The sequence below is a fragment of the Erpetoichthys calabaricus genome, chromosome 12, assembly GCF_900747795.2.
Source record: "Erpetoichthys calabaricus chromosome 12, fErpCal1.3, whole genome shotgun sequence".
NCBI lineage: Eukaryota > Metazoa > Chordata > Cladistia > Polypteriformes > Polypteridae > Erpetoichthys > Erpetoichthys calabaricus.
Window position 1 is genome coordinate 53,340,609 of NC_041405.2, and position 23,330 is coordinate 53,363,938.

At 38.1% G+C, this 23,330-nt stretch overlaps 1 protein-coding gene across 2 annotated transcripts in view; it reads right to left on the reverse strand.

Annotated features, from left to right (window-relative positions):
- nhsl2 (NHS-like 2) overlaps nt 1–23,330 on the reverse strand; it is a 147,081-nt gene that overhangs the window by 88,672 nt on the left and 35,079 nt on the right. For both annotated transcript variants that reach the window (XM_028815536.2, XM_028815534.2), the window contains exon 2: nt 4,947–5,099. In XM_028815536.2, the coding sequence (XP_028671369.2) occupies nt 4,947–5,099 (153 nt within the window). The remainder of the gene's footprint in view (nt 1–4,946; nt 5,100–23,330) is intronic.

Sequence of the window (23,330 nt, forward strand, 5' to 3'; positions counted from 1 at the left end):
TTAGATGACACACAGAGCAGCACAACCATTCAAAATAACTGTGAAGGACAGGGAGGCTATAAATTGTACAAATGGGTGCACAAAGGGATACCTTACTGTCTTCCAAAGGTCATGTGAAAAGAGAATTTCCCCTCAGAGATTAGTACAGTGTACCAAACATCAAAAAAAAATACTGTTGAGGACTTGTCTCCAGAGCATGAACTGAAACTAAAACATCTGAGAAAATGTCTTGTACAATACACAATAGAAAAGAATTTGTGAATTGTCAATTGGACTTTACCCCATTAACAAATTCTTTAAGAAATCAAATATTAAAGTAAAATTTACATTTACATTTATTTATTTGGCTGATGCTTTTATCCAAAGCGACTTACAATATTTGAGATACAATTAATTACATTTTTTTTTGTTTTTTTTTAGTTGGAGCATAGACTGGTAAAGTAACTTGTTTGGGGTTTATTTATTTTTCTCAAATGGCTTAAATGCATGCTGAGTGGTTTCCAGGAAAACTTTTTGTAAGATGTGGTCATTCACTGTTATGTTTTGGAAAACTTTGTTTTTTAATCCTGTACTTCTTAAACCTGCAGTGGTGAAGATCAATTGGTCATCTGTCTGTCAGAAACCTATGATAATGAGGCTGGGAGAAAGAATATAAGAGCTCACTGGTATGAAAGAAGAGCAGCTTAGGTTTAAGAGGTAAGGGAGACTATAATTCTCTTTAGTTGAAGACTGAGGTGAAGGCCAGAATATTGCAAGGAACACTAAGGACATCTGCATTGTTTACTTAGGATCATACCAGGCATCTAGGTGCTTTCCATTTTAATCATATTGTGACTTAATTTGTTACACCACCCCTACATGTGTCTGATCCACATATTTTATTGAAAATAAAAGAGAAAACAAACCTGTAGGGCATTAGTGGGCAGGTAAAAATGCACAGAGCATACATTTGAGGCTCTTACAAGAAATCACAGATGGTAGGCTAAGGTAAGAAGAGTCCTCCTGGTCATCCTATTTTGACATGACTTCCTTTAAAAAATATGGCAAAATATCATCAGGTGGGGTTTTCAGTAATCATGAAAGTCATATTACTTTGTAACTTTTTTAATAGGAACACAGATTTGGCTAGTTGTTACATGTATTAGAACATTAGAACACTGTAGACGAGAACAAGCCATTCAGCCCAACAAAGCTCACCAGTCCTATCCACATATTTCTTCCAAAAAAACATTAAGTCAAGTTTTGAAAGTCCCTGAAGTCTTACTGTCTACCATGCTACTTGGTAGCTTATTCCAAGTGTCTATCGTTCTTTAAGTAAAGAAAAACTTCCTAATGTTTGTGCGAAATTACCAACGGTGTCCCCCATTTTCTTGATGAATTCATTTTAAAATAAAAGTCTCGGTCCACTGGACTAACTCCCTTCATAATTTTAAGCACTTCAATCATGTCTCCTCTTAATATTCTTTTGCTTAAACTGAAAAGGCTCAGCTCTTTTAATCTTTCATCATAGTTCAACCCCTGTAGCCCTGGAATCAGCCTAGTTGCCCTTCTCTGGACCTTTTCTAGTGCTGCTATGTCCTTTTTGTAACCTGGAGACCAAAACTGCACATAGTACTCCAGATGAGGCCTCACTAGTGCATTATAAAGGTTGAGCAGAACCTTCTTGGACTTGTACTCCACACATCATGGCACTATATAACCTAACATTCTGTTATACTTCTTAATGGCTTCTGAACACTGTCTGGAAGTCGATAGCTTAGAGTCCACTATGACTCCTAAATCCTTCTCATAAGGTGTACTCTCGATTTTCTGACCACCCATTGTGTATTCAAACCTAACATTTTTACTTAAGTAGTATTTACATTTATTGAAACTGGAACTTACATTAGCCATATTTTATTAATATTTTTACACTGTTTCCCCACCATTATGTATTATTGTTTAAGTATTGTACTGTATGATTAGGATCAGGAATAGTTAATTCTCACGGACTGCTCTATTATGTCACACCTTGTTACCTTTTTCTTCAATGATTTAAATAACACATTATCTAATCTGGAGGCAGGGCCTTGTCCAGTTCTGAATCCTTCTTATAGGACATCAGTTTGTGGCATACAGAAACTATTTGTGAACCAGCAAAATCTGCTAAGCAGAAGGCCTAGCTTGCGAAGCACACATTGTACGCTACTGTTGATCACTAGCTGTAGCAGGATAGTTGGATGGATGGTGGCCAGCCTCTGGTAAACGACATGAAAACGAGCAGTCGCTGTATAACAGTGATACCACGAATGTGTCCTATAGTAATAATGCCATGAAAGGCTTTCTACTCAGCTTCTACTTTGCCACTATGCAATGGCCTGCAGGCTATGTTCCATTAAATTTTTTACTTTAGAAATGCAACAATGCTGCAGGCTGAAATGGACATTCATCTTGTTGTTGTATCCATTCTGCCGACATAGTGAATTCTGTTGTGAATTTCCCTTTTTGTGCCATGATTTCACTATAGCTTTTGAAGAAGATAGTGCTTCACCCTGGGCTGCTCATTATCTTCAAAATTTTTGTAAATTACTGTACCTTATCAAAGTCTTGTAGTGTATTTACCTGCTGTTAAAGTACTTCCACAACCAATATGCCTGATACAATTGTATGGTGGAATTCTGCTGGTTATCTTTTTATTTATGGAAGGAAAGGAGAAAAATACACTTTCACTTGCTATTTTTGTCCTACAGTGTAGAACAATCTCCCCTTCAAGATTTGAAGTTTAAAGGGGCTAAAGTCCCACTTTTGGAATTTACTTAAGCATCTCAAATGCAGGCTCTTGTGCTTCTGTGCTTTAACCTACTGTAGCAGTTTTCACTCTATAATTTTAATGCATAATTCATCACAGTTGAATTTGTGAATTTATCTATTTTATGTACATTGTAGCATGGTGGTCCAGTAATTAGTAGTGCTACGTCATGGCTTCAGGATCCTACATTTCACACCTAGCTTGCTTGCTGTCTGTGGAACCTGCACAGTTTTCTAGTTTCCTTCCAAATGTCAATGATGCATAAGTTAAGCTGTTTCGTCATTTTAAATTTGCCTAGTGTGAACGAGTGTGGGGTGTGCATATGTGTGCCCTTTAATGGACTGGCATCTAATCCAGGATTACCACCAGCCTTTGGCTCAAAGGCAAGAAAACTCGACCCCCACAAGATTGTAATGGACATTTATTGTTATTTTAACTCTGAATTCTTTTGTTGTGTTATCTTTAATTTACCGTTTAGATTTGCACATAATCAATAACCTTAAACTGCTCATACTGGTTTAAAACTTTTATGGCTTCCTCCATATTTGCCGTAATGCACTTTTGATATGCAAGCTTCTTTTGATAAAAGTCTGAACTTAGTAAATACAGGTAAATGCAATGTGATCCATGAGTAGCAAACTGCACACTTGTTGCCCACATTGCTGGCCAATTAAAACTTCAGTGCCATGTTGCAGAAGAACGTGAGTAGGATGCACCAGTGACAGTAGAGTGTCAGTCTACAGACATTCACAATTAAACTCCTTGTTCCTAAGTGCTTGCTTGTGTTTGTGCTGTGTAAAATAAAGAATGACTTCAGGGGTATACTGCAAAAGGTTCATGATCAGTCTTTTACAAATCGGTGCCTCCTCATGACTCAGTCAGATCCTCTCAGCCATAGAGCATAATACTGGGTATCTTACCCAGCTAAGCTAAAGGAACATTCAGTTACCTATTAACTGAATGTTCATCTTAAGAGTAGAGTGGTAATATAACTGTACCACTAAATGCTACATTTTTATAATATTTTCCTTTACTGCTATTTTTAATAAATATTAATTATAAAATTTTGCTTTCCAGTTATTCCTGCTTATAAATGGCTGACAGGGTTTCATAATCAATGTAAGACTCCTTACATGGTCTACTGCAGTGAGTAAATTGCTGTGCCACTGCAGGACTCTGTGTACTGTGTGTGTGTATGAGAACTGTTACTGACTGCCATTCTAGCCTGGCTGCTGTCCCACCCATCAGCTCCAAATGAAGCTGTTGCTGAAATTACATGAATGGGAAGCACTCTGGAGTTAGCCACACCCACATCTGACATCACTGGCATGCTGCTTTTTTACCACATGCCAACAGGTTACTCTATGTGAGGTCACATCATTCAGTATACTCTTTTCTGTTCCTTTCTTCGTGGTAGGCTATGTGGTACTGTTCCGCCACTCCCGATCATGATTTTAGATAGTAGTTATTCAGTGCAGCATTTGCTACACAGAAATAAATATCCATCTGCTTTTACCATTTCAGAGATAGCATGGCTGTTGTGGAGTGAAATCTAAACATATGAAATGGGTTGCAAGGTCACCCTGTAACCTTGGAAGTCAAAAAGAGAGGAAGCAAACCAATAGGACATACTTGTCTTGAATATAAGTTTTACAGTAAACGTCTTAAATGCAAGCAAAGAACAGAGACTGTGAGGCAATGCAATTTGTCTGGGGCCGACCATTTTTAGATTCAGACTTGTGGTGCTCCGGACCTAATAATCTTTCCCACCCACCTTACAAGGAAGACATCATGCTACCTTTTTGTTGATTAAAAACAGAGATTTCGACTCTTTACAATATGAGAAAAGGCAATGATTGTTACACTTACTCCTTTAAACTACCCACTGGCCCCTTGAACTTGCACTTCCTGCCTGGCGGGTGGTTAAGCGGGGGGCAGTTAATCCCCCATACCATGCTTGCAGGGTAAGTACCTTTTCTGGATTTATTTATCAGGCTTTTTCAAAACATAATAAACGGACATAGGGGTTCGGGAAGTGTGGATTGGGTGGGGGTTATCTTAGTTCCACAGCAGTAAAATGTATACTAGAGAACAAAACAAATCAGATTAAAAAGGCAAACCAAACCAAAGAGCAATGTAATAAAAGCCATCTTCCTACCTTGCAGCAAGCTCTGGAGATTGAGTTGGGCCTCCTGATGCAGCTCTTCCACACACGCTGGCCTACTCGAGGAGCTGAACACATTTACATGCTGTTGCCATGACGATTTAAAGTGGGCCGTTCTATTGCTTTCCAAGTCCAAGTTAGTGGCAGCTGTAGAGAGATAGAATTTCAATATGTATAGGACTTACGAAGCAAAGATGTGCCGTATGAAGGAGACAGATAGGTAGCAGGGAGTGCAGAGGCATTTCTCAGTGCACAGCTGCTCTCCAGATGTTCTAAGCGCTGCCACTAGTCCTGGAGAAGAATATTTGGCAAATGCTTTTTCAGGGCATCCCTGGAACATCATGCTGTTGCTGTTATTTTGTAAAGTACTTTCTAATCCATTTATTTTCTGTAGTCTTGAACACCCAATGGTGTGCTTTGAGCTACTTTTTGTATGAAAATGTGCTATATAAATAAATGTTGTTGTTGTTGTTGTTGCTTATTGTGGACCCTTTGGTTTTATACTTAAATGCATTTTGTAGCTAATTCTCTTATCTTTTGCAACAGTGCAACTGCTTTCACATTTGTAGATGTGAAAAACCAATAAGTTAATTGAGTTAGTAGTGCTAACCTGCCCAAACTTACCACCACTTGAAGACATTAGTGTAGCAAAGTTTCTATTAGACTGGTGGCCGCTTGCCTAAATACTAAATACTGCCTTCCCTTCCTGGGACACAATCTCAGATCTTGACTACCATGAGCAGCACTAAATGCAAATCCCTGAAGCAGTCAAAATATTCAGGTTTTAAACTGTGAATGTACCCTTTGTAACCAGCTCACTTCAGTAGAGCTTACTTAAATGAGACAGTAGTCCACATTGTGTGTCTGCCTGCTTCTTTGATTTCCAATTTCTGTTGACTTTCATCTATTATGTGCAGTTCACAATGCCCACCATGAAAGGGACTATATGAGGATTGTCTAGTGATCTCATGTTTCATTTAGAGAGGGATCCTGTCCTGTGCCTAGTACTGCCAGGATAGGCTTCAGCTCCTAGAGACTATGTATTGGATAAACTGGTTAAGAAAATGCATGTTATCTGTAGTGAACTTTACAATACACATCACATATGTTGTATAACAGATAAAGAAAATCAAAAAGTATTAAAATAAACTTAATATGAGAAGCATGATATATCAAGTATTCATTCATCTATTTTCTTAATCAATTTAAAGAGAAGCCAAAATAAGGACAATGTATTCATTGTTGATTTGTTAGACTTAACTTAACAGGCTATATCCTATTCTATGATGATACCAGCCTTGTGGCTGTAAGCCTGGGGTTTGCATGTTCTCCAATTGACTTACATTGGTGCAATATGTATGGGAGTGTGTGTACATACAGTATGCCATGTCATGGAATGGTGCCCTATCCAGGAGTAGATCTTACCTTGTACCTGAACCTGACAGAAAAGGCTCTGGCAGTCTGTAGTGCTGGAATAAATTAAATGAGTTTGCAAATGCGTGGAAGGATGGGTAGATGAAAACATGGATGGAGGAGAAAACCAGCACAAACAATGTCTTACAAGCACAAAGTGAGTGTGTAAAGTCCAAGTAGTGACTTGGCTGAGAATGTAAACCAGGTCCCCATATCTGTGAAGCATTAGCGCTAACTGCTGTGCCACCATACCTCTCACATGTCAAGTAAATAAAATAAATTCCACTCCAACAGATGTCAAAGGATGATTGGTACTTGTAAAAGGAACTGACTTCTGCTTGGCAAGAGAAGAAGTCTTCATACTCCTAATAACCTCTGCAGACTTTTTACTGTGGTATTTGCATGATGCACTGCAATAACCAATGCCACCTATATATATCTGTCACCTCCTGATACTTAGAAATGTTAGTGGAACTCAGGAATATTCATTTTGCTCAGTTTGGCAAAGTCTTGCCTTTCCCTGGAGCTAAACAGCAGCCAAAGGATGAACTCCAAACTAAGGACCAATAGCTACATTATACCCAAATAAGAAGTCATTTTAACAAAGAGAAAATTTCAAAAATGACATAAACAGAGAGTGACTGAGAATGTATTTGCTTTTTTCCTAAAGCCACTTTACCCAGTAGTGGGGTTCAGGGAGCTGCAGTCTGCCCAAGTGGTTAGGGTTTAGCCGTGGATGGCATCGCAGTTGATTGCAGGTCCCACTAACATATACTGTATCAGTTTGGAGACACTAGTAGACCTGGGAGAGCTTTGATACTTTTTCCAGTCAATGCATTTTAGGATTTTTTTCATTGTCATTGCATAGTAGACTAGTATTCTGGGTCTAATTTCAAATGCCCTCCAAAGGTTAATCAACCGATCTGTATTTAATTTGGTGACTTACATGATGCCTGGCAAATCATGTAAGGCTGCAATACACGTAAGGGATTGTACCCATCCAAGAACCTGCAGCCTTAGAAGTGTGCAGAAAGACTTTGTTATGTGGGAAACATTTGAGTCTGTCCATTTGCCACTAAGGTTAGCAGTCTGAGGACCAGTCATACCACACTTGTATCCTACAAGGGGGGCATTCCTGGATTTTCAGTAGACACCTCTAATGCCCTAGAAGTTTCTCAGAAACAGGAACCATACTTGCAAGAGAGAATTAAAGAAGACAGATGAAGAAGAGGACATAAGTGAACAACTCAGTTTACTGAATCTATGACATTTCAACAAGAGCTCTCTGCATAAATACAGTAATGATTTTTAAAGCTAAACTGTTCTAATCAAGAAATCTGTCATTTGCCCACTTCTTTAGATATCTCTGTTTAAGCAACATCACTTGTTACAATCACAATTATACTTAGATGATTAGTAACAGAATATATTTAAAAATGTTTTATATTTTATATCTTTTGCCCAATGTGTACCCTCAGCATTCTTCATCACCTCTCCTTAGTAGCCTTGTGCGTCTCAGCCTCTTTTGCCTGGAACTTTCTGTCTCAATCACGTTTCCATAAAGCTTGTTTCTCAGACACTTTCCTTTCAATGTTCCTTACATGCCTTCTGTCAACCTTTTGACTAAAACCAATGGTAAATAAGTCCTCAATACCCGCTGTGAAAACATCATTTATATTCATCCAAATACTTTCTGTCTTTGAAAGTGAATTCTGGTTGTGCATTATTAGTATTTAGTGAACCAACATTACTTGGTATGTTATTTACTTTTTGTTGTTGAAATGTTCCATTTAAAATCCTTTCTGTAAAAAAAAAAATTGGAAATTGAACTTCAAACTAACACATTTTGTCATTATTCCTACCACTGAACCACAAAAGCTGATCTGTCCAATCAGGCTGTTTGTAAGGACCAGACATACGTACACACACACACATAGTTGCATTTTCTTATTATATAGTAGATAATTTACACACTTGTTGAGGATTTCAGCGCCCAAGAGACTATACCAGTCGAATCAGGTACAAGACAGCTATAACTCCTGGACAGGAAGACAATCTGTCTTAGAGTACAGAGTCACCAATCAAATGTCTAAGAGAGGCTGGTGGAAACTAAAATACCAAGAGAAAACCCAGAAAGAGAAGAATGATTACATTCAAACTTCACAGAAAGTGACCAAGCTGAGATGTTAAATTGGATGCCTAAATATTAATGTCATATACAGATTTATTTAATGATGCATCTTTTGTGTAGCATGCCAAACCTTACCTTCACTTTTCAACTTCATCTTCATCAACCACTTTCTCATTTCCCATATCTGTCTTTTCACATTTATGGTTTGCTGTAATCTTTGAATCACATTCATTTTCAAAATGGGCACGGCAAACTCTTAGTTCATTACCCTTTTATCACAGTTCCCCATTTTGCACATGTCCTTTCCAAATTCATGCAGAGTTAGGCAATAATGAACTGGGCAAGTGAATCAGTTATTGCGGTACACATCTTCTGCCCAGCTTTGCAAAACAAACATTTGGGTAAGCTGCACAACATTTCCTTTTCCTTTACTTAGATGTTAAAAGCAGACATATCAACTTTACAGACTCAGCATGATTCTTAGCTGAGTCACTTTGTGGAGTTTTCACATTTGCCTGTGTTCACATGAGTCTGCTCTTACACACAAATTTCCACACAGGAATCAATAATCTATCTATCTATCTATCTATCTATCTATCTATCTATCTATCTATCTATCTATCTATCTATCTATCTATCTATCTATCTATCTATCTATCTATCTATCTATCTGTCTGTGCTGCTGCTTTGCAGTAAGGAGACTGTGGATGATTGTGGGTTCGCTTCCCGGTTCCTCCCTGTGTGGATAGCGCTTTGAGTACTGAGAAAAGCGCTATATAAATGTAACGAATTATTATTATTATTATCTGTCTATCTGTCTGTCTGTCTGTCAATCAATCATTATATATGGTATTTACTACCCATCTATGTGATAAAAGCTCAAAAAGTCAAATTGTAATTATCAATTAAATACAAACATTTCTAAAAAAGGGAGTATGAAATGCATGTGAGCCCAGGTCAAACATTGGGAATATTAAATCTGACCCAAGGTGATCAGTAGGAGCTTACTTAAATATTGTTTCAATGAGTGATGGAATTCAAGCAAGTGAGTGTTGTTCCTAATCAACTTAAGAGGCTACTAGTGGATGGCTTAGTGAAAAGGGCAAAGAGCTTTATGAAGAAGTCCTCATTAACTGACTTTGATCTTGGGTATAATTGTGTTTTCTATGCCCAACTGACAAGGGATGAGCCCAGCCTCACTGTATCCCAAGTTAAAATTCAGGGACACTTCCAGTACTGTACATCTGTTTTCTAGTTACATCGCCCCACTTGCTTTAAGTATTGCAGAAAATCAAAACTTTTTGTGCCAGCTTAATGTTTCTTAAAATGAGACTGTAATTGAAGCAAGATCATCCAAGGATGAAAAGGGAAAGAGTTTGTCCTCAAGTAAATCTTTCAGTATTTGTAAATGACATAAGATCTTTCTGGACCCCACACTAATCAGAGTTTGGAGCACAATCAGTCCGTTAGCACTGACCTTTCTGTAGGAAAACGTGAGCCTAAGGGTTGTAATCCTGCTCACCACTTGCTGGGACTGGAACCAGGACAAGCAAACAGGAGAGAAGCTGAGAGAAGCAGATGAACAGCAAGGGGTATTCTCTCAGTCCCAAAGGCAATATCAAAGGGCACTGTGTAGGTCATAAATTAGCAGACAGAGAGCAAAACAAAATCTAATACAAGAAAACAAACCAGACAAGACTAAATAACAAGTAGAAGGTTAAACACAGATATTCTAACCAGACAAAACATTTTAAGAAATCATCAAACCACATGAATGGAACATGAAGGACTTTCAATGCTTGAACAAAGTGCCCCTGCCAAACTCCTTTTCTAATTTTCTTTTCACCTCTCATCAAATGACAACTGCATGAAACCACTGCATAGTTCTGAGGTGAAAATATTTAATGTAAACAGGAAATAACAGTAACTCTGAACAAAAGATTTAATGGACTGAAAATTAGCTACCAGTAACAGGACTGAGAGCCACTTCTAGAGGTAAAAGTGGTATAGGGGTATAAGGCAGTCCACCCAATATGTCTTTTTATTTTATAGTTGTAGATATTATAAGACATTAAACAGCAGCCCCTCTGCTGTCAATGGCTGTTTTTTTTTCCTGGATAGCTACTGGACTCCCAACAACCCCTTTTAAAATGAGGCTTGCTCACCCAAACACTTTTGTCTAAAGTAAAGCTGACTACCAACCTACAGTTTGTAACTGGCAAGTTACTTGTTAATGGTTTTAAACTACCGTAGGTAGTCATGGTCTATGACAGGATTGTCATGGTCATTGAGTCAGTCAAAGAAAGTTGGTTAAAATTAGTGCAACTCATTAGTCTTTTTAGTAATCTAAAACAGATACTTGGAACATCTCCTTCTATAACAACAGCCTTGAATGTTGTCTTCAGAGAGGAAATCTCTGGGAGTCTAGGGAGTGGTGTTAGGGGAAGGGTTTACATCTTCTAATTTGCTAAGAGCTTATAGTAAGTGAAGTGACATGTGAATACTTTTGCCTGGAGGTAAAAGCATCTTAAATATCACAAGTAAATGAGCTGAGTAATGTACTCCGTCAGTAAAGGGGAACTTGTCACTCACTATACTCTACCACTGACTTGGTCAAAAAGAAACTTTATTATGTAAACACAAACATGTATTAAAGCTGTAATTTCTTTAAATACTAGCAATAGTAAATTTTTTAGAGAAAGTACCAGGGGTCCTGTGTGCATTTCATCAAATGTAGGCTGCTCACAGCTAGAATTGCTTATCTGGAAATGAAATGGTCAAACACTGTTTGCCCTCTGATTGCACTTGAACAGATGTTCTTAGAGAAGCAAAAGATGTTTCCTTTATTGGCGACCCACCCAAAACCACACTTTGTGCTGTTAAAGCACATATTACACGAATGGTTAACTTTTATTTGACATCTACTTGCAGTGTATTGGGAGTGTCCATTGTTTGGCACATGTGTTATTGCTTATGCTGATATTTTTTCCACACAGTAAGTGTATGTCAACAATGGATAATAACTGAGGTTGCAAAGGAATGACTGGGATGGGAGTAAAGGAATTGTTATCAGAAACAACTTTATTGAATATATGCATCCTAAATATACAGTATATAAGATAAAGAGGCGCAGAGACTGACAGAGGGCACTATTGAACATGCCTAAGACTTCACAGGTTCTGGAAAACAAACTCTAAACAGGGCTATATTATGTTGCCATTAAAGCAATGGTGTTAGACACAAATATGATGTTGTAATGCCCTGGAAAGGCAGCAGAAGGTGGCTGCCTAGTGTACATCAATTCCTTGGTGCAATACAGTGCAGCAGGTGATCCTATCTAATGGGATATTCAGAAAAAGACAGGGTACAAAGTGGGATGCCTGTCTATGTCTATGCTACAGAGTACATGCCATGGAAGCTCTAGGCATATGGCCCTGGTGCTTAATCACAGTGTTTGAATATAAAACCACTCCTCCCCTCCCAATAGGGTGAGAGGCAAGGAGTCAGTTTGTGGAAGCAATACAGGACCAATATAGAAGAGAAGGAGTATGATCTTTGAGGGAGTCTAGAATGTTGTGATACCTCACATATGTGAGAAAGTGGACCAGCAGCTCCACAATGCACTTAGTGCTTGCCACCTGTATGGGAGGATCAGTCAGGCAATTTGAATTATTATGTTGTAATTTACCTTATTCATTTTTCCCCTTGTGTTATTTCCTTGCTTTACAATAAAACAATGTTTTTACCTTTCCTGTGCTGATTGAGATTCAAGGATGGCCTGAGAGCGCTCCCTAGAGTTCACAGAAGGTATTATTCTCTTAATATAATGTCAAACGTCCTGGAAGATTAACCATATTCACACAAAGTTTAAATCAGGAGCAACGACTGCTGCATACAGTTTATTCTTACTGTCTTAAGCCAGGCGTTTTGCTAATTTTGCTCCTCTAGCTTGCACCACCATTTTAAAGACACTACAGCATAGTATGTCATGCCACACTGAATTGGTTAATCGGCTTAAAGATGGATAGCATATACTGTGGTGTTACATAGTCCTGCCTATTTAAAGTGCACCTGCTGTTTCATTTATGGCAAGCTGCGAGAAGATGACATTCACAGAGCATCCTCAAGCACAAAGTAATATTGGTCCAGTTTAGAGTCACTAATCACCCTAATAGCACCAGAAGATGAAACCTGAATCATGTATGTGTCATTCAGTGAGAATTCTTCTTATGTTCATATGGATTTCCTACAGGCAGTGTGTCTTTCCTATTCTTAGGTTTATAATAGTGATACTGTGGTTTCATTATTTGTTTACATTTCCACTTTTATTTATATGAGGTCACTGCATTGCCATTTTTTGTATTTCTTAGCTACCATTTTATGAGTCTGGCCCCTTTGTTGCTTTGTCGTTGTTAGGTATGGCATGCCTATGTCATGTGACCTCTAATGTCTTGCCAGAAAAACAAGATGGTCACTCACATTACAAAAATCCAAGCTTTGTTGCAAAAAATAATTTAAACCATTTTTATTTTACCACTCTGATGTGACTTTCCTTCACTGACCATGCTACAACTGTTTCTCAGTCTTACAAATTCACTCTACAGTATACATTTGCATGATCAGAACATACCTGATGAAGTATACAGTACAATCCCTACTCCGGACTTTGGTCTGAACTACTGCAACGCTCTGCTTCAGGAGTATTGCCATGTCCTACAAATCTGCTGCAGATGATTCAAAATGCAGTGATATGTCTAGTGTTCAACTAGCAACATAGGCACATTTCACTCCTGTTTTCAATACCTACATTCGCTCCCTGTATAGTATAGCAGTATGTATCAAATTTAAATCCTTGATGTTTGCCTATAGAGTAGTCAGTAGGTGAACATCTATATATACTGTATGGAGACACTTGTGAGGTGCTATGCTCCTTCTAACCTCAAGTCTATTGGTGGCCACCTATGCATGACTTCAAATCTTAATCCAGACTCTTTTCTTGTGTAGCTTCTAGCTGGTAGAATGAGTTGCCCATCTCCATTCAAACTGCTGACTCATTCAATGTTCTTAAGAAGTGCTGTTCTATGAATTTTTGTCTTATTGATACTAGCTTTGTTAAGTTCTTGTAATCAAGGAAGTGTAACTAGCTAGGATTTAATTCTGAGCTCTTCAATGAATTTTGTAACCTTGTCATGTAACACTTGTTTTTACACAGTGCTCTTAACTGATATTTACTCGATTATGATGAAGTCTATGGAAGTTCCTTTGGATTAAAACATCTGCTTAGAAAATAAATGTAAACGTAGACAGTCAGATTATATTTTTGCTTAAAGATGTGACTTGGTTACATTGTTTTTAGTGAAATGTGACAATGTAATTTCTTTTGTTTGAAGGTCCTTCAGCCATTGGGATTCATCAAAGCAGTTAACTATATAGTCCTACCAGTCATTACTCCTATTGTGTATAAATGTTTTTCTGAATGGGGTTGGAGGAAATTACATGCAGAGAATGCTGACATATGTAATGCCGTAGGCCCTTTTGCTGTAACCCAACATATCTATAAACTAGCTCTGCTCCTAAAATGTAAAAACCTGAAGAGCTGTAAACCACATGTAGAGATCCATATTTATGCCATACCTTTGTCACTACATTACAAAACATGTGCATGGCAAACATTTCACATAAGCTGAATTCATACGTAAATGCTCAAGACACATTTAGACCATCTAATATAAGCAGCACAGACATCAGATTGAATTTGTTCACCAATTTCCAATTCCTGCATCGATACTTGGTAATGTAAATGCAGCATTAGTGAAAAAAGTCTTTGAGCAAACTTCTTATTCAGAATCTTTTGATTACAACCTTGTTTTTTTTCTTAATAATTTTAAAATTAGTGATCTCTTTAAAGCATGACGTAAAATCTATTAGTGTTTAATGTTTCGAAATTACCTTAGAGTGACTACCATTTTCAAAGATCTTTAAAACCTCTTTCACATGGTTAACAAATTTGGTTCATAACTTGATTACCATATTCAAAGTGGCATAATATGGGTGTTTGAATGCATTTTCTCTATGATAGACTGGCATTCCATTCAGAATTGATTCATTCTTTTGTGCCCAGTGATGTCACAATACACTCCAGTTTCCGTAATGATTATTTAGATCAATAAGGTGTAAAAATGAAGGGATTGATGAATAATTGGAATGACATCAGACCTTTGGACTTTTAAAAGAACACCATCTGAGCACTGATAAATCGTGCAAACTATGGACTTCTTACTTGGAAGAAGAATTGGAGTTAGGATGGCAGGGAGCCTGAGATCTGATGAGGATTTGCTGTATATTATGTGTCTGTATAGCCAGCTCACTCTTTACATTATGAATATTTCTTTGTATTATTTTCTACAGTATAAATGTTTAAATATACTTGTACTTTGCACTTTATGGAACACTGGTTTGCTAATTTATCTAATGTCTTCCACAGTTGTTCCATTTAGAGTGAGCTTTTACCTTTCTCCCAATGCTGCTATGATAGGCTCTGGCTCACTCAAACCATGAATTAAGTGGGCACAGGAATGGAAGAATAATTCTTTCACATTGACTACCATCACAGAGCAATCTACAAAGGTCTTATAATAAAGAGAATAACTTAAGAGGTGCAGGAGTAGAAATGTTTTTGCTAATCACGTATTATTATCTTTTTTTCATCAGTGTTGTCATGGTCTTTTATAAGTGTGTATTTGTTACACGTCAGAAATCTTTGTGCAGACGTTGTCCTTTTGTCATCACTGTTGTCATGTTACATAACATAACATTCTCATTATTTTTAAATAAACGTTTTTCATACAGTAGTACATAGGGAATCAAGGCCCGGGTCTAACAGGACCAAATTCTGTAAAGAAAAGAAGGCGAGTTTAGCTGGCCAGGAGACAGTTTTTAAATTTGACACCTTATTTAGACTGCAGAATCAAAGAGGTTTTCGTTTTGTCATTTTATTTCACAGCCATTACTAAAGGAGCTTGCAGCACGCTGCCTGATATCGGCAGTGTTTTAGTGGATCAGCTTTTTTGTGGAATTGCCTGCTGATCTCAGTAACCACAGAGTGAACCGTCTCCATAACTACTGCGTGACTGTCAGAAGCCAAGCGTCAGATGCTCTTTTAACAAAGCATTTGGTGTAGCTTATTTTTCTTGGCTGTAGTAGGTTTTTATTAAGGAGTATACATCATATAAAGAGATGACTGGTTGAAGAGGGCATCTGAGGGGTAAAGGCAGATGGATGGGGATAGCACAGTACAACAGGGTCTTTATGACTAGAAATCTTTTTACATGCCTGGGCACAAGGCTCACCCTGAATTATCCATCCATCCATCCATTGTCCAACCCGCTGAATCCAAACACAGGGTCACGGGGGTCTGCTGGAGCCAATCCCAGCCAACACAGGGCACAAGGCAGGAACCAATCCCGGGCAGGGTGCCAACCCACCGCAGGACATACACAAACACACCCACACACCAAGCACACACTAGGGCCAATTTAGAATCGCCAATCCACCTAACCTGCATGTCTTTGGACTGTGGGAGGAAACCGGAGCGCCCGGAGGAAACCCACGCAGACACAGGGAGAACATGCAAACTCCACGCAGGGAGGACCCGGGAAGCGAACCCGGGTCCCTAGGTGTCCCAACTGCGAGGCAGCAGCGCTACCCACTGCACCACCGTGCCGCCCTGAATTAGGAGAAATATATAACCAGACTGACTGAGTTGACACAGGAACTTGTTATCCAGCAAAGAGCACCAGGATGTAATGAGTGAACCAGCAGGGGGGAGGGTATACTTTCAGTTATCCATGCTACTTTCCTCTACCCTCTTGAGCCCAGCAGATGTTACAGTATGGACACTCCAAGATTTCCTCAGGGTTACTGGGCTGGAGACTTGGGAAGTATTTTAATAAAACAAACAATAGCCAGGAGATCCAGTGACTAAGTGACCTTTGGTTACAAAGTTTGCAAGTAATACAAAGGAAGATTCTAGTGTGTATTGTATTGTATTTCTGAGGTGGCAATGATAGATTGGCCATTTATCTCTGTCAGAAGTATTACTTGTGTTCTGTTTTGTGTATTTTATTTACCCCATATTTAGGACACCCATTGCATGCCCAACCTTACTGGAAGGGCGTCTCTCTCTCTCTCTCTGAATTGTATTCCCCAAGATTTCTTACATTTTTTTGTCCCTACAAAGTTTTGGGGAGTTTTTTCTTGTCTTCTTAGGGAGTCAAGGCTGGGGGGCTGTCAAAAACCAGGGCATGTTAAAGCCCATTGAGGCATTCCTTGTGTGATTTTGGGCTATATAAGAAGTAAACTGTTGTTGTTGTGTGGCAGTGAAAGACAGTGAGTAATTGAACTGACCTGGTGGGACCTTTGAAAACCATGATGGGATTGATTTACATACTTACTTAAATGCTTCTGTGTGAGACAATAAAAAAAATGGGAAAGTATAACTTTGACAAGATTGGCAAACAAAATCTTGTGACACGGACAACAGAGCCCATCAAGTATCAAAGGAAGAGACTAAACTACATGGAGCAGTGGGTAGGAGGAGAAGAGACTCAGAAAGAAACTGGCCAAGCCAGAAGGGTGGGGTCTTCACTTGACAGATTCTGCAGTTTCAACAACAAGTTACTGAGCAGATCGTCAAAAGGGAAGCTCTGATGCTAATTAGAGTGCATCAGAGAATGAGCCTGCTCCTATGCCTGACCCATTGTAAGGCACTTCTAGAACATCAGACAAATGCAGAAAATGAAAGGTTCAAATACAGACGCACAATGTTATGTGATATGGAGCGATTCTGCTGATGTTCACATGTCTATTAATCCTTGTCTTGAGATACTGCAGCAGAAGAGCACATCAGACTTCTTCAGAATAACTGTGGTAGCAATATCCTAAAACTCTAGAAAATATGCCAACATATCGTGGCTCCAACCTGAGCCTCTGGATCATTGAAGAGTTTTTCTGCATACTGTTTGCTGGCTCTCCTGAAAATCAGTATAGCAGCAACCTCTCCATCCATTATATAAACACAACATTCTCATACACAGTTAATCCAATTTAATTTCATGGATGGACCAGAGTCTGCTTCGGAAACATAGAGAAAGAACCTTTATTTTCTCAAATTGTTTTGGGTAGCTGGAGCTTATGCAACATGGCAGAGCGTATGCAACATGGCAGAGCCCACACTAGAAGGAACACCACTGGATTACAGAGCCTATGCATACACACCCTACTCTCCAATATAAATTATCATCTAACATACAAGACATTTCATTTAGAATATAAGAAGTAAAAACACACACTGACACATGATGTACATGTAAACAGATACAGTAAGTAATGAAACTGTTTTCCATTCATTCAAGCAAAGAGACTACCTGAGACCATAACATACTGGACTTCTGTGACAGCATGCAAGGCTTACAGCAGAGTTTCAGTAATGTAACTGTTACAGAGGAAGGCAAGGTGACTGAGCCATGACAGTGGAATCAGAGCTGCAGACAGGATATAGCAATACTTTGGCTTGAAGCCTCAACTCATTATCTAGTGCTCACTTGGGGAGCAATGAAAAATTATGTTAATGTTTGCAAGAACTTATTTAAGTTAGTCTGGGTTTCTTGGCTTTGTAAACCATGAAAACAAAGAACACACTTAACTGGACAAAAACCATGACATGAGAGAATGTCTGGTTTTTGATGAATGCTGGAGGATATATATATATATATATATACACTAGCTGTGTAAGCCCGTGCTGTGAAAAGCCTGGACTCCTAGAAACCACGAATTCTGGTGCTTCAATCAATCAATCGCATCGGTTGTGCATTAGCAGCTAAGCAGGGTTCTCTTTTGTTTCATTTTGCCAAAGTGCTTGCCTCTGTTGTCTATCAGCAGCTAAGCTAGTTTCTCTCTCTTTGGAGGTTTCGTTTTGCTGATGAGCTCGTCTCACTTGCTTATTAACAGCGGGGGGTTTCACTTTGGCAAAAGGGTCGCTTTCTTTGAGCTTCATACTGTAGTCTCTCACTTCTGGGCCAGACAGACACACACACTTCCACCCGTAGACGTTTATATATAAGATATATATATATATATATATATATATATATATATATATATACAGTATATATATATATATATATATATATATATATATATATATATATATATATATATATATATACTGTATATATATATATATATATATATATATATATATATATATATATATATATATATATATATATATAATATGTGTGAGCACACATCTTTTCTTTAGGCAGGGAGATGTACCATTATCTGTTGTAGATATTTGGCAGAGGCACCTGCAGGAATCCATCTATCCATTCATTCATCAATCTTCGCAGCATCAAACACAAACACACTCAATCATGATGAGACAATTTAGAGTCACCCTTGAAGTTAACATGCTCATTTCTTGGATATGTGAAGAAACTGGGACACCCAGAGAAAACTGTTAAACACAAAGACATTGTAAAAGCTCCAGATGAATAAAGGAAAGGCTGCTGTAGCAAAGGCACCCATAGCTGTCAACTACAAAGGTAACTGTTGCGCCACTACGCCTCCCAAAGTTTGATATTTTTATCATGCAAGGTCCAGATGTGTGAATCACCCTGCTTTCTATAAAACAAAAACTAAATTGTAATATTTTATTACAGGAAACCGTATAGTTTGGTTGAGGATGTGTCTCAAAAAAGGTTGAGGTCCACTGTTGTGCAAGATTCTAACCACAAAACAGACTAACTGGAGTATTTAGGAGCTTCCATCCATTTTCAATATTAAGTAAAGCAAGTGCTCATTGTGCAGTAAATATTTGCAAGTTTTTGATTACAGATACAAAAAAAATCATATATTCACATTTTAATGACTACTGTTTGATTTATTAATATCAACTATTTGAATACACTTAAGCTGATGTAAAAAAAAAGTTTAAAAATTTTCATTACCTTGAAATTTGAACTTGAAGTCTACCAGGAGTATAGAAAATAAAATCATAACCTTGCCACTCTTTCATATCCAGTTATCCACCCATTCATAGACTTTCTGTGCCCACTTTTTCCATTACAGAGTTACAAGGAACAAGTCAGCTAAGCAGTTTAAATATTTCAAAAATAAATGTTTAATTCCCTCATTATTGGAAACCCTGTAAATTCTGTATTTATTACTAGAGAATGAACTCCAAAATCAGTACTCACAGTCTCTGCTGCCTCCTCATCACTGATGCAATGTGATTCCCTCAAGTGTTGTTCACTAATTTATTTACATGTATAGTAACAAGATAAAAAAAACAAAGTAAAAGAGGAAGTGGGCAAAGGGCTGAACAGGAAGGACTGGGTTTCCCAATGCTGAGTGTACAGGGTTAGAGGTGCTGGAGAGCTGCTGTTTATGACTGTTTGGTTTATATGTCCTTATTATGTGAAAACTCAAACAATCCACAAAACAGAAAATACCTTTGTACCTTTTTCAAAGGGGTCATTCTTATATTCATAATGAAATGTACCCACCCAGTGAAGTGAAAGTGTAGTAAGGATCAGCCAAGATGTTTATTTGTTTATTTTTATTTTGTACTTTTTATAATCCGCTTTATCAAAGCATTGTACTGATCAGCACAAAAATTAAAAGTTTAATACCCAGCCATACATCATTTAACCCATTTAATCTAGTTAAGAGCTGCAGGGTACAAATTGACATTCATTATTAAAAATTAGTAAAGAATATACTTTCAGCAATAATTTCAATAGCTCTTTACTAACAAAATCTGTTTTTAAAATAACTATTAAATATTCATTATTTATTTATGGTAATTTTATAAAATAACACCAAGTCCTTTAATCTTTAGGGTCAGGGGTGTTGGAGCCTATCCTGAAAACATCATGGTGCAAAGAAGCATCCGTGGACAGGGTGACAGCCCATTTTAAACCTGATAGATAGATAGATTCAGTATTAGTGTGTAAGAATGAGTATGTGCAGATTATTTCTAATAATAATGTATCAAATTAGTGTTAATATCAAGCTCTGCAGTGACCCAAACAGAACAAAAATATTAAAAAGAAAAATGTATTAACTCAAAACATAAGCGAGTATCAGAACTATCCAACCGTTCAATTTTCATTCCAGTTGCAAGTAGTGTAGCCTAGTGACTAAGGAAATGGGCTCTAAACTGCATTTTTTTCCAGTTTAGTGTCCACAGATGACCAATGTGTTTGCTTAAAGAAGTGACTTAACCTGCCTGTGTGCTGGCTGTAAAAATATACAGTATGTGAAAGATTGTATAATAAAAATACCTGTGCTTGTAAAAAGCCTAAACATGGTATTCATTATGAAAATGCATTATTTAAAATAAAGATTTTTTTTTAACTCTCTTATTCAGTTTAGGCTCATTGGGAGCGGGTGCCTGTCCAGGAACCACCATCAAACACCTTGGATGACAGGGGTAGTGCCTGAAGGTTTTAACAGAGTAAGCTGTGAGGAGGCAGAAATAGTTCAGAAGAGGTGCTGGGAATAAACAGATTAAGGACAAAGTATGTACTCCAGGCAGACCTTTCATTCTGGAGCTAAATATATTTATATTTGAACTCACTAAACAAATTTTGTTTAAAAATATATTCAAATATGTTTTTTAATTGGGTCTATGGCAGCCTGATAATATTAAATGTAGTACGTTATTTTTTGGAGATGGGAAGCTATGCAGTGGCTTGAGAATTTCTATGAGTGGCTTAAGCCCCCACAAACCGTTCATTCTTCTGGATGTGCTGCACCCACCACACGACAAAACAGCTTGGGATCCGGTTGGCAACCCCCCAGGCAGACACACAGTACAGTCCCAACCCCGGAAATGACCATCTATCAAGTATTACGTAGGCATCCCCTTGGCCTTGTCCAGCCGCTTGAGTCCTCAACAATGAGGATCCTGTGAGCTGGATTACCCTCGGGGAATCGCGCCACGTGGCCATAGTGCTGTAACTGACACTCCCTCACAAAGCAGGTAATGTGCCTCATTTGGAACTCCGTGAGCAACTGCTCATTCACAGCCACATGTGCTTCACAGGATAACAATACTTATCTATGGACAATTCGCTAAATTGGAATGAAATCCGCCACTGGAAAGGTTCTGCCCATAGTGCTATAATCCTAAAATCCTATCCCCAATTTTCCCCAGTATGTGCACTTTAAACATTTGGGATTGCAGTGTCCCATTTGTATACATGTATTAAACAAATACATAAAATAACTATGGAAGGATGGAGAGAGCTAAAGAAACAAATCAAAAGAATTGACACTAGAGAATTAAAAAGGTAAAATTGCTGTTATGTTTGTAAGAGGACAGTAACAAAAGTTAACTGAAGTTTGATTCATTTATATATCTTGCTGTCATTTTGACTATTGCATAACTGCATGGCATGGTAACAGCAACCAGGTTTAGAGAAGCTTTGTGGTCAGCATGTACTATGTGTTAAAACATTGCGACCATATTCAGGTGTGGCATGTTTGGTATTTTTAATTACACAGAAATGTTAACTTACTTACAGTTGTACTTGAAAGTTTGCGAACCCTTTAGAATTTTCTATATTTCTGCATAAATATGACCTAAAACATCATCAGATTTTCACTCAAGTCCTAAAAGTAGATAAAGAGAAACCAGTTAAACAAATGAGACAAAAATATTATACTTGGTCATTTATTTATTAAGGAAAATGATCGAATATTACATATTTGTGAGTGGCGAAAGTATGTGAACCTTTGCTTTCAGTATCTGGTGTGACCCCCCACCCTTCGCAGCAATAACTGCCACTAAACGTTTCCGGTAACTGTTGATCAGTCCTGAACACTGGCTTGGAGGAATTTTAGCCCATTCCTCCGTACAGAACAGCTTCAACTCTGGGATGTTGGTGGGTTTCCTCACATTAACTGCTCGCTTCAGGTCCTTCCACAACATTTCGATTGGATTAAGGTCAGGACTTAAAACATTAATTTTATTCTTCTTTAACCATTCTTTGGTAGAACGACTTGTGTGCTTAGGGTCATTGTCTTGCTGCATGACCCACCTTCTCTTGAGATTTCATTTTCCTTTAGAATTCTCTGATATACAATGCATCCAGAAAGTATTCACAGCGCATCACATTTTCCACATTTTGTTATGTTACAGCCTTATTCCAAAATGGATTAAATTCATTTTTTTCCTCAGAATTCTACACACAACACCCCATAATGACAACGTAAAAAAAGTTTACTTGAGATTTTTGCAAATTTATTAAAAATATAAAAATTGAGGGATGACAATCAGGTGCGAGTGGGCACCCTGTGTTATTTAAAGAACAGGGATCTATCAAAGTCTGCTCTTCACAACACGTTTATGGAAGTGTATCATGGCACGGACAAATGAGGTTTCTGAGGACCTCAGAAAAAGAGTTGTTGATGCTCATCAGGCTGGAAAAGGTTACAAAGCCATCTCTAAAAAGTTTGGACTCCACCAATCCACAGTCAGACAGATTGTGTACAAATGGAGGAAATTCAAGACCATTGTTACCCTTCCCAGGACTGGTCGACCAACAAAGACCACTCCAAGAGCAAGGCGTGTAATAGTCGGCGAGGCCACAAAGGACCCCAGGGTAACTTCTAAGCAACTGAAGTCCTCTCTCACATTGGCTAATGTTCATGTTCATGAGTCCACCATCAGGAGAACACTGAACAACAATGGTGTGCATAGCAGGGTTGCAAGGAGAAAGCCACTGCTCTCCAAAAAAAACATTGTTGCTCGTCTGCAGTTTGCT